General features: G+C 43.3%; 1 protein-coding gene and 1 long non-coding RNA gene across 2 annotated transcripts in view; one reads left to right on the forward strand and one right to left on the reverse strand.

The window, feature by feature from the left end:
- The window catches only part of LOC123520035 (caveolin-3-like), a 51,421-nt gene extending 40,717 nt beyond the window's left edge, over positions 1 to 10,704 (reverse strand). Inside the window, exon 1 of the mRNA XM_045281881.1 lies at positions 10,579 to 10,704. Coding sequence (XP_045137816.1) covers positions 10,579 to 10,689 — 111 coding nt within the window. The 5' untranslated portion in view covers positions 10,690 to 10,704. The remainder of the gene's footprint in view (positions 1 to 10,578) is intronic.
- The window catches only part of LOC123520038, an 87,227-nt gene that overhangs the window by 45,339 nt on the left and 29,388 nt on the right, over positions 1 to 12,500 (forward strand). The window contains exon 2 of the long non-coding RNA XR_006679152.1: positions 8,795 to 9,009. This is a non-coding gene — a long non-coding RNA (uncharacterized LOC123520038). The remainder of the gene's footprint in view (positions 1 to 8,794; positions 9,010 to 12,500) is intronic.

A 12,500-nucleotide genomic window follows, 5' to 3' on the forward strand; every position in this document is an offset into this window, starting at 1 on the left:
GAAATAAAGAAGCAGACAGGGAGTTCCAGAGTGTACCAGAGAGAGGGATGAAGAATTGCGAGTACTGGTTAGCTGGTTTCCTGAGGTTAACATTCAAATCGTATCTAAACCTTTGAAGCTTCTTGTTACATAGATTAGTTTAGAAGCGCTAGTGAAGGATTTAGGATGTTACTGATTAATACCCTGCGTTCTGTATTTCTCTTCTCATTTTCCACGTCTCGCATATTACGAACACTTTAATATGCATGCCTTTTCTGTATCATCATCAAGTAAATCCTGCCATACCTCACTGTGTAATACCTGCTCTATTGTATTCTTGTGTATGTAATGTCAGTATTTGCCTTTCTCATTGTCTTCTTATGTACGTAATATCATGTAAGTGTTCCATTGTCTTATGTATGTACGTAATGGCAGCTTATATGTGTTCCATCGTCTTATGTTCTACTGTCAGAATATCAAAGATTAGACAGATTCGTGATGCGTGGAAGTAGACAACAGGCATCTTTTATACACTGACTGCCATGCGTGTATACTTGATGGCTTCTTGCAGCTTTCATTGTGTTCTCGTATTCTCGTGTGAGTAAATAAGAGATGAATGGACGGATTTATGGATTGGGATAAGTGGAATTAAGGAGGCGTGCTTCATACAGAGACAGACTGCCACGTGTAGGCATGATGGCTTTCTGCAGCTTCTCTTCTTTCTTTTAGTGTGTTATGATCTTGTGCCAGTGTGTTAATGTGGAGAGTTAATGGGGAAATTTACGAGAAGATAAAGAGATTCATGGATAGGGATGAAAAAAAAGTAGAAATAGCGAATTATTTTTATACAGAGAGTACCGTTAGTGAAGAGAGTTGATATGGAAATTTACGAGAAGATAAACAGGTTCGTGGATAGGGATGAAAAATAAAAGTTTGAAATAGGTAAGCACTTTTATACACAGTGTCACGTGTAGCCTGATGACTTGTTACTTTGCCCTACTGTCTCACTTGTTTCAGTACGTTATAGAGAAAAAGTCAACAAATTTAGTGACGTGAGATGTGGAAATAAGCCGGCGTGTTTCATATACAGGCTGTCACGTTTAGGCTTCATAATCACTACAGCTTCCCTTAACCCCTTCAGTACCAGGACGCGTTTTCATATTTATTCTGCTGTTTGGTGATTTTATACAGCTTCAGAAACTTGTGTGGGGATTAAAATAGTGAAGACTCTGGCCATTAATCTTCTGACCCTCCATAGACAGTTCATCATGTAAAATAAGACCGTCTAATCGTTCCCAAAACTCATGGTGAAAAAAAAAAGCTTTCCAGTAATGAAGGAGTTAAAGTTACGTCATATTCAGTCAAGCACGAGTCAACCACCACCACCACCACCACAACTAGCTCAGCACTGCCTTGCCACACTCACGACATGCTCACGACACACTCACGACACGCTCACGACACGCTCACGACACGCTCACGACACACTCACGACACACTCACGACACACTTACGACACACTCATGACACACTCACGACACGCTCACAACACACTCACAACACACTCATGACACACTCACGACACGCTCACGACACGCTCAGCGACACACACGACACGCTCACAACACACGCACAAAACGCTCACTAGACGCTCACAACGCACTCACGACACACCCACGACACACTCACGGCACACTCACAACACTCACGGCACACTCACAACATTCACGGCACACTCACAACACTCACGACACACTCACAACACTCACGACACACTCACGACACGCTCACATTACACGCACAAAACGCTCACTGGACACTTACAACGCACTCACGACACACCCACGACACACTCACAACACACTCACAACACTCACGGCACACTTACAACACTCACGACACACTCACGACATACTCACAACACTCACGACACACTCACGACACGCTCACAACACACGCACAACACACTCACGAGACTCTCACGACACACTCACGACACACTCGACACATACAACACTCACACACTCACGACACGCTCACAACACACGCACAACACACTCACTAGACACTCACAACACACTCACGACACACAACACACTCACGACACACTCACAACACTCACAACACACAACACGCTCACGACACACTCACGAAACACTCACTCACGAACTCACGGCCACCACGCACCGCTGTTACCTTCGCCATGAACACTCGTAAATACTCCTCGTTACTCACTGGTTATTCATTGGCGTCTTCTGAGGAAATGGAGCTGAACTTGTTAAAAAAAGAAGACAGAAGATCGGCATTGCGGGTTCCCGTAGTGATGGTAGTCGTGGTGGTGGTGGTGGTGGTGGTGGTGGTGGTGCGTGTTGTGAGGTTCTATAGAGTTTATGAGTCAAGTTTCATTACTATTTATATTTTTTTTCATTTTTCTTCTTGTTGTTGTTATTATTGTGTATTATCTTCCTCTGCTGCTTCTGTGTCTATTTTTTTCTTTCTTTTTCTCTCTCTCTTCTTTTCTTTTTCTTTCTGTTTCTTTCTGTTTCTAGTTATTGTTTTATTCTGTTTTGGATCTATTTTTCTTGATCTTGTTCTTCTTTCTCTTCCCACCTCTTCTTCTTTCTATTTCTTATGCTACCTCCTCTTCTTCATCTTCCTCCTTCTCCTCCTCCTTCTTCTTCTTCTTCTTCTTCGTCTTCGTCTTCGTCTTCGTCTTCGTCTTCTTCTTCTTCTTCTTCTTCGTCTTCTTCTTCTTCTTCTTCTTCTTATCTACTATCTCCGCTTCACTCTTCTCCTCCTCCTCCTCTTCCTCCTTATTTCTACTACCTCCTCCCCCTTCCTCCTCCTCCTTGTTTAATACTTCCTCTTTTTCTTTTATTTCTTTATACTACCTCCTCTTCCTCTTCCTCCTCCTCCTCCTTTCCCTCCTAACCTAACTTAACCTAACCAAACCGGGCCCTGATAGAATTTCTCCAAGAATATTAAAAGAGGCTAAAAATTAATTAGCTAAACCTCTTTCGATACTGTTTTGTAAATCGTTAAATACTGGAAAAGTACCCGACGAATGGAAACTCGCGAACGTTACACCTATATTCAAAAAAGATAACAAGTCTGAAGCTCAAAATTATAGACCGATAAGCCTCACATCGGTGGTAGGTAAACTAATGGAATCGCTTATACGAGACAAAACGGTAGCATTCCTCGAAAGTAATAACATCATCAAGGACTCTCAACACGGATTCAGAAACAAGCGATCATGCCTTACAAACTTACTCGACTTTTTCCATCACGTATATAATCTGTTCGACGACACTAGGGCGGTTGATATAATTTATTTAGATTTTCAAAAAGCCTTCGATAAGGTTCCCCACAAACGCCTCATCAATAAACTAAAAGCTCACGGTATAACTGGCGATCTCGTTACATGGATCGAAGACTGGCTATCGGGCCGTGAACAGCGTGTAGTAATAAACGGTAAATCGTCAGAATGGACCAGCGTAAGTAGTGGCGTTCCTCAGGGATCAGTCTTGGGACCGATTCTTTTATCATATATATAAACGATATCGAGGAAAATATTAACTGTAAAGTATCAAAATTCGCAGATGATACAAAAATTGTAAACAGGGCGGACTCAGTAACTCAGCGTCAACTTTTACAGAACGATTTAGATACCCTCGTCGAATGGTCTAAAACGTGGCTGATGAATTTCAATTTTGACAAATGTCATGTTCTACATATTGGAAATAGTAATCCACGAGCGAACTACACAATGGGGAATGCTTCCATAAAGAGCGTACAGAGAGAAAAAGATCTTGGCGTTGTAATATCGGCTGACCTCAAACAAAGTAATCAATGCACCGAAGTTGTGAAAATCGCAAATAAATTAGTCGGCTTTATCGGAAGATCATTCACATTCAAAACGGAAGAGATAATATTAACTTTATATAATTCGCTCGTACGCCCGCACCTTGAATATAACGTACAATTTTGGTCACCCTATTATAAGAAAGACATTGAAAAATTAGAAAGAATACAGCGTCGATTAACTAAAATGGTTCCAAGATTACGTAATAAACCATACGAGGAACGACTTAAAGAACTAAATTTATTTACTCTTTCCAAACGTCGATTACGAGGGACCTTATCACACTCTTCAAAATTTTTAAGGGATTTACGAATATGAATCCTGATAACTTCCTAACGCTTGACCGGTCAAATTTCACCAGAAACAACGGTTTCAAGGTAATAGGAAAGCGATTTAAAACAAACGAAGCCAAACATTTTTTCTTTAAACGCATTATCAATATTTGGAACGGTTTGCCATCGAACGTAGTTGATTCAGGTACTATTGAGACATTCAAAATTCGTCTTGACAAATATTTCGAAACTAATCCCCGGTTGTCACTGTTTATCTCCGAGTAATTTGCGCCGTCCATAAAGAAATATGCCTCAGATCGTGAATTGCGGGATGTTTCGCGAATACACTTACACGACACAGACAGCCTCGAGTTAACGGTCACTACTACTACTCTCGACCTGTGACGGGCTGTGGAAAGTCAGGAGCCCTGACAGTAGTGATCATCATCGGGAATTAAAGTACCAGGGGTCACTGCTGCAGGAGGTAATCATGTAGTGGGAAGTACACTTTTACAGTGGACTGAACGGAGCTGGGGCCTGATTGACTGCTGCCTCCCTTGAAAGTGCCAGGCAAGGCTGCCGCACCACCTCTTGACCTCTACACTGTGTCCACATTTACATTACACTATACTATACTTACACTCACAGATAACCCTGAGTTAACGGTCACTACTCCCACTTTCGACCTGTGACGGGTTGTGTTTGTCTAGGGCCCTGTTAATTTTTGATCACCATCGGGACAACCAGGGATCAATGTTGCAGGGGGAAATCAGTGTACGGCGTCCCTCCAAGGGAAAGTACGCTTACTCAGTGGAGTGAACGGAGCTGGGGCCTGATTGACTGCTGCCTTCCTTGAAAGCGCCAGGCAAGGCTGCCGCACCACCACTCCGACATCCACACTGTGACTCCACCCACACGCACATTCACCACACTACATAACCGTCAAGCACCTACATAGTCCCCACAAACAAGAGTAGACGTAGATTACAACTTCTTTTCTCTATCCTCTAAAATTCCATTTGGTTTTTCAATACCACATGGTGCCTTTCCTTTTCCGGCCGGCTTCGGCTGGTGGGATGGGTGGGTGGGGAGGAGCCTTCTGCTTTGCTGTCCTGTCTCTCACACTGTGTAGTTAATATAGAATAGTTAACCAAGCAGCCTAGTAAGGACCCCAGGGTCTGTTGTTGCTTGGTCTTTCCTTTGTATTCCTTTGTATTCCTCCTCCTCCTCCTCCTCCTCCTCCTCCTCCTCCTCCTCATCCTCCTCCTCTTCCTTCTCCTCTTCCTCTTTATCCGCCCCTCTTATTTTCTTGACCTTGTTTTTTTTTTCTTTCTTCCATCTCTTCTTTCCCCTTCCACAACCTCCTCCTTTTCCTCTTCTTCATACACCACCTCTTCTTTCTGATTCTTCCATTACCACCTCCTCCTCTTTCTTCTTATTTTACCAACGCCTTTCTAAAATCTCCTCCTCCTCCTCCTCCTCCTCCTCCTCCTCCTCCTCCTCCTCCTTGGATACCTACCGTGTGTATAAGTGTTGGCGTGTTTGGTCATTATTCTCGTGACACCGACAGGCCTAATGGAGAGAGAGAGAGAGAGAGAGAGAGAGAGAGAGAGAGAGAGAGAGAGAGAGAGAAAAGGGGAGGAGGAGGACACCAATAAAGGGAAAGGGAGAGAGGGAAGGGAGTGGGGTAAAAGTATGAAGAGAATAAAAGAAGTCAGATTGACCACACTATAATCTCTCTCTCTCTCTCTCTCTCTCTCTCTCTCTCTCTCTCTCTCTCTCTCTCTCTCTCTCTCTCTCTCTCTTGTTTGTAATTTGCTTAGAATTGAGTTAAGTAAAGAAATAATTCATGTGTGTGTGTGTGTGTGTGTGTGTGTGTGTGTGTGTGTGTGTGTGTGTGTGTGTGTGTGTGTGTGTGTCGTTATCGGTTCTTCTGATGGTTACTATATCATAATTTTCGTAATCAGAGAGAGAGAGAGAGAGAGAGAGAGAGAGAGAGAGAGAGAGAGAGAGAGAGAGAGAGAGAGAGAGAGAGAGAGAGATTGACAATGGTGACCCCAATAGTTTTATGTGTGTACGAAGCATTTCAACCACAGAGAATCAATGCCTACACACACATACATACACACACACACACACACACACACACACACACACACACACACACACACACACACACACACACACACACACACACACACACACACACACACACACACACACACACACACTCACACACATTGCTTCTTGTATAGCTGCCAAGAATGTGCTGGAAATTGACAATGATAGCAATGATAATAAAGATAATAATAATAATAATAATAATAATAATAATAATAATGATAATAATAACAAAACTACTATAAGAGAGAGAGAGAGAGAGAGAGACACACACACACACACACACACACACACACACACACACACACACACACAGAGAGAGAGAGAGAGAGAGAGAGAGAGAGAGAGAGAGAGAGAGAGAGAGAGAGAAGCAAGGCCGTCATCGTTGTCATTTTAACACCTTCGTTCATCTAATTGTTGTTAATTATGCTACTTATGTTGCTATCTGCTTATCTTGACTGTCACCGTGTGTGTGTGTGTGTGTGTGTGTGTGTGTGTGTGTGTGTGTGTGTGTGTGTGTGTGTGTGTGTGTGTGTGTGTGTGTGTGAGTATGTGTTCGCGCGATGGAATTACTATCATTATGTTTATAAGGCAACAGAACATTTGAAGGTAGAAGAGGAAGAGGAGGAGGAGGAGGAGAGAGGAGGAGGAGGAGGAAGAGGAGGAGGAGGAGGAAAAGGAGAAGGAAATGGAAAAGGAGGAGGAGGAGGAGGAGGAGTAGGAGAAAGAATAAAAACGAGGGCAATGAGGATGATGATGAGGAGGATAAAAAAAAAGATAAAAATGATGAAGACAAGGAGGAGGAAGAAAGGAAAAGAGCAGGAGGAGAAACAGTCAACAGAACAAGAAAAATAGGAAAGAAGAGTAAGAAGAACAGGAGAAAGAAAACGAAAGATAATAAGAGAAGGAGAAAGAAGAAGAAAAAGAAGACGAGGAAGAAAGAGAAGACTAATAGGAGGAGGAGGAGGAGGAGGAAGAGGAGGGGAAGAGCAGGAAGATAAAACAGAGTAAGAAAAACTAAAAGAAAAGTAAGAAAAACGGGAAGAAAAGAAAGAAGAAGTAGAAGAAGAAGAGGAAGAGGAGGAAGAGGAGGAGGAGGAGTAGGTATAGTTATCGAGGGAAGGAGGGAGGGAGGGAGGGAGGGAGAGAGGCATAATAAGAGGCAGGATGTAGTTAGGAGAAAATAGAAGTGGAGTGTGAGAGGGGTGATAATGGAAGGGGTGGCTGGGCTGGACGGGGTTAGGAGGGGATTAGAGGGGGCTAGGAGGGGAGGGGAATGAGTAAATGGGTGAGACTCATGCATTCCTGTCTGCCCCTACCTCCCGTTCCCCTCTCTTCCTGTCTGCCTGCCTGCCTGCCTGCTTGCCTGCCTGCCTGCTTGCTTGCTGTCCTAATGAGAGGGTTACGCAAGGTACAAAATGGCTACTCTTTATCTAGTCATTTCCACAGTTCCCCCTATTCGTTTGTCAGCTAACTAACTAATGCCTTCAGACCCATTACTTACCAACACCTCTTATACACAGCCGTCTCTCCTTAGTATACTGTGCCATAGCGCCATACGATCTCTCATGTTTGGTGCTTTTTCTTTCTCTTCAACTTAAATTAGCTAACCTATTCACCTCTATTCCGTCCGTCTCTTTAATGCATGAGTTAACCATTACTCTCAACCATTCATCCCTTTCTCTGGTACACTCTGGAACCCCTATATATCTCCCTCTGTATTTCCATCTTCCTATGGCCTGAACTCGTTTAAGAGGGAGGTTTCAAGACATTTATTCATTCTTTTGATTTGCTCGGGCACTGGCATCAAATTGGGCATAATTGTTTAATAGTTTTTGATACTCTTGGCCGGATCTCCCATCTTGCACAGTACTTCAGCCGAGATCAGATTCCAAACTTACGAAAAATTAGAAGTGGTAAGGTAGTGTGGGTAATTCCAGTGTGTTTTCGTAAGGTATCCAGCGAAAATGCTCCCCACGTTGGTAAGCTCCCGAAATTACGACGAAGAAACTGTGGAACTGGGTGTAATGTTTTTCCTTTCCGTCTTGGTCTCCTGTGGTTATTCTTGTTCCTTTTTTCCCGTATCGGCGTTGTGTTCTCCTTCCTCAAGTTGTAAGATGAAAGAAATTTGATTAGATGAGAGAAATAACAGTCTTTTTCCCTTGTCTACAAGTATTTTCTGTATAATTATTCCTCGCTTCCTCATTGTCTGTCTGTGTCCTGCATCTTTTCCTATCTGGCTCTCTGTTTCCTTCCTTCTCCGTCACTTTAAGAACAAACACACTACACATACAGAAGTACTGAGTGTTGGTCTTTATGTAACAGTATTCCTCACTGCCTCGTGGTATGTCTTGTTTACCGTGGGATCTTTTTTTTCCAGTATTTTGTTTTCTCTCGTTAAAACTGTTAGAGTTGCTTATAAAGGGAAGTATCATAGAATCCTTTACTTCTACATCTATATCACATCTTTTTGCTTAGTTTTCTAGAGTATCTACTGCATATAAACATAAATATAACAACTTTTCCGACTCCAGTATCATCCCTTTGTCATTTCCAGGCCTGGCGAGCAGCTGAGACACATGACAACTCGAGAAGCGTGACACGTGCCCATGTTGACAGAATTGACGTTTAAGAGCTTAATTAACGTAACGATCCGTCCATTACGCCTCCCTTTGTCTCAGCGGCGTGCACTCAATCATCGGGCGGCGCGTGGCGGTGTGTTGTCACGGAGCTATAGCGGTGACACTCAGGCGCTGTCAGGTCGCGTGTTTGGTGAGTACGTGAGTGCGTGAGTGATGAGTGTGTGAGATTGTTTGGTGTCCTTATGTCGTCTCTGGAACAAGTTGGTGGTAGGATCGGAGCCTGTTTTTGTGTGTGTTCCTTTGATTCTCTCTCTCTCTCTCTCTCTCTCTCTCTCTCTCTCTCTCTCTCTCTCTCTCTCTCTCTCTCTCTCTCTCTCTCTCTCTCTCTTAACTGTTATTGCTATTTTCTTTTTTTGTGGTAACTTTTTATTGTCATTTAACTTCAACAATTTTTTTTCCTAACATAATTTTTTCGTCAATTTTCATCGGTACTTTTATTGATCTATTTCAGCTATTTTTTGTTTGTTTACTTTATTTCTTTATTGATCTTTGTTGGAGGGTTGGAGATGCTGGTCTGACTAAAACGCAAAAACCAGACAAATATCATTGAAAAGATTATTGTTCAGGAATGACTGTAAGATGGCGATTCCCAATGTCTTGAAGCAGGTTAGGTTAGGTTAGGTTAGGTTAGTCTCTGGTGTCTCATTGTGCGTGGCGGTGCGGCTCTCACTGGTGCTGCCTCAGTGATGGTGCACACACCTCATTACACTGTCGCTACGATCATGAAAACACGGTGGAAAACACCAATTAACATCCACGAGAGCTTGTAAAAATTTAGAAACAAGACGCAACACGCAAGAAATATTCAGCAAGAGCCTGTTAAGAGCTAGAGATAAGACAAGACGCAAGTAATATCCACCAAGAGCCTGTTCAGAGCTAGAGATAAGACAAGACGCAAGTAATATCCACCAAGAGCCTGTTCAGAGCTAGAGATGAGACAAGAGGCAAGAAATATCCACCAAAATCCACCAAAAGCCTGTTAAGAGTTAGGGATAAGACAAGACGCCAGTAATATCCACCAGGAACCTATTGAAAGTTAGATGTAGGATGCACCACACTTCAAAACACCAAAACAACATCCACATAAGATTGTTAAACCCTTCAGTTCTGGTACTCCATTTTCACCATGAGTATGTGTATGATTAGACAGTTTCATTTACGTTAGAAAGGGTCTATGGAGGTCAGAAGTTTTATGGCCAGAATCTTCACTATTTCAATCCCCCAACATAAGTTTCTGAAGCTGTATGAAATCAGAAAATAGTAAGCAAAATTAATATAAAACTCGTCAACGGGTCATAGCACTGAGGAGGTTAAACGCGAGAGAAGTCAGAACACGCAAATAACATCTACCAAAGGCCTGTTAAAAGTTAGGTATAGGACGCAACACACCTGAAAGCACCAAACAGCATCAACATAAGACTGTCAAACGCGAAAGACCAGACAGGACAGAACACTCAAACAAGAGCGTGTTAAAAGCTACGTATAGGCGCAACACTCCTGAAAACACCAAACATCATCCACAATTCAGAGCGACGCACAACACACTGAAACACCTGAAAACATTTGACAACACACACCTTAAGCCCTCTGCTGTGTATAGGTATAGGGCACAACACACCTGAAAACACCAAACATCCACATAAGACTCAGAGCGACGCACAACACACTGAAACACCTGAAAACATTTGACAACACGCACCTTAACCCCGCTGCTGTGTCGAGGCCGCCGCTCCACCAGCACTATAGTGAACACAGCCAGTGGGGTCACGTCACGGCGAGACTCACTGGTTTTCACGCACGACACGAGCATGACACACGGCTCCCTATTACCTCCATTACCGCAACCACCTTCACGTCCCCGCCACACGCACCCACGGTCTTCCTACGCTGCCGACGCCTCCATTCTTGACCTTACTGTCTTGACCTTAACGCAGAGGCCACGAGAATTAGGTTTTCTTTCAGTATTAGCTCTGTACTATTTGCCTTACTCTAATCATTTAATCCTTTCATCTCTTGTCTCTTTTTTTTATCTCGTTATTCTTTGTTTAATGCTTGTTTATTGTTATTTTCTCCTCCTCCTCCTCCTCCTCCTCCTCCTCCTCCTCCTCCTCCTCCTGCTTCTCCTATTCCTCCTGCTCACCCTACCCAGTCTTCCTGTCACAACAATCTCTCCTGATTGTATTATTGTTTTTTTTTTTTTCTTCCATCGTCAAAATAGTTTTGTTGATACTGAAAAGTTTATTGGGTGTTTGTTTTTGTTTGTGCATTTTTCCTTTATTCTTCTTCTTCTTCCTCCTCCTCCTCCTCCTCCTCCTCCTCCTCCTCCTCCTCCTCCTCCTCCCTATTTGCTTTCCTTCCTTACTTCTTTGCTTCCTCCCTTCTTTCTTGTGTATTACCTTTGTATATTCCTCCTCTTCCTTCTCCTCCTTATTGGTTTTCGTTCTTTCCTTTATTCATTGTTTCCCTCTTTCCTTCCTTCGTTTCTTTCCTTATTTTCTTCTTTCTTTCTTTTCGTCTTTCCTTCCTTCCTTCCTACCTTGCCACATTCCTCATTTCTCCAATTTTGTTGTCTGTGTTGTTGTTTGTGTTATTGTTGTTGTTGTTGGTGTTGTTGTTGTTGTTGTTGTTTGGTATACATACGAAAAAGTGTCTGGACAGGGAATTAAAGGCGATCCCTACAAGATAATGAGAAAATGCCAATTTCCAAAGACAGAAAAAAAAAGCAAGTCAGAAATAACATTGTGAAGTGTCCTGTGTGGCTTATAATACGACCAATCTTCCTGACTCCTCCACCTCTTCCTTCCTCCCTCCCTTGTTGCCTTCCTTCAGTTCCTCTTTCCCCCTTCACCACAAGCACCCACATTCCTCAATTCCTTCCAGTGATATAACCTCTCCTTCCTGATTCCTTGACCCCTTCCTTCCTTCCTTCCTTCCTTCCTTCCTTCCTTCCCCTTCCTTCCTTCAGTTCTTTTCCCCCTCACCACAAGCACCCACGTTCCTCAGTTCCTCCCAGTGATAAACCTCCCCTTCCTGACTCCTGCACCTCTTCCTCCTTCCTCCCTCGTCACATGCATCCAGGCTCCTTAGTCCCCTCAGTGATATAACCTTCCTGCGTCTCCTGCACCTCTTCCCTCATCTCTTCCTCACTTCCTCCCTCACCACACGCACCTACGCTCAGTGACATAACCTTCCCTCCCTGTGGCTTCTGTACCTCTTCCTTCTATTCCTTTCCTCACTTCCTCCACCGCCCTACACACACCAACACCTCTTAGTTCCTACCCTCAGTGACATAACCTTCCTGTGTCTCCTGCACCTCGACCTTCAGACAGCCAGGAGATAGATGTAACGTTCGTGACTTATTTGAGGCTCTAGATGGCCAGTGTCAACAATCCCTTCCTCTTTATACCCACGAGAGGGGAAGGGACACTCATCACGGTTGCAGGTCTCGGACAATGATGGGGTTTCTTCAGATTACGTGAGAGGAAATTTTGGTCTTAGACAACAAAAAAAAACGCGAAAGAAAAAGGCTCCATTAAAAACGCTATAATCCAGACGAATGTAGTCAGAAAGAGTTATCTAATATTTGAGGAAAACGTCTTGTAACTTCCCTCTTGAAATAGG

This window comes from Portunus trituberculatus, chromosome 46, assembly GCF_017591435.1.
Source record: "Portunus trituberculatus isolate SZX2019 chromosome 46, ASM1759143v1, whole genome shotgun sequence".
Lineage (NCBI taxonomy): Eukaryota > Metazoa > Arthropoda > Malacostraca > Decapoda > Portunidae > Portunus > Portunus trituberculatus.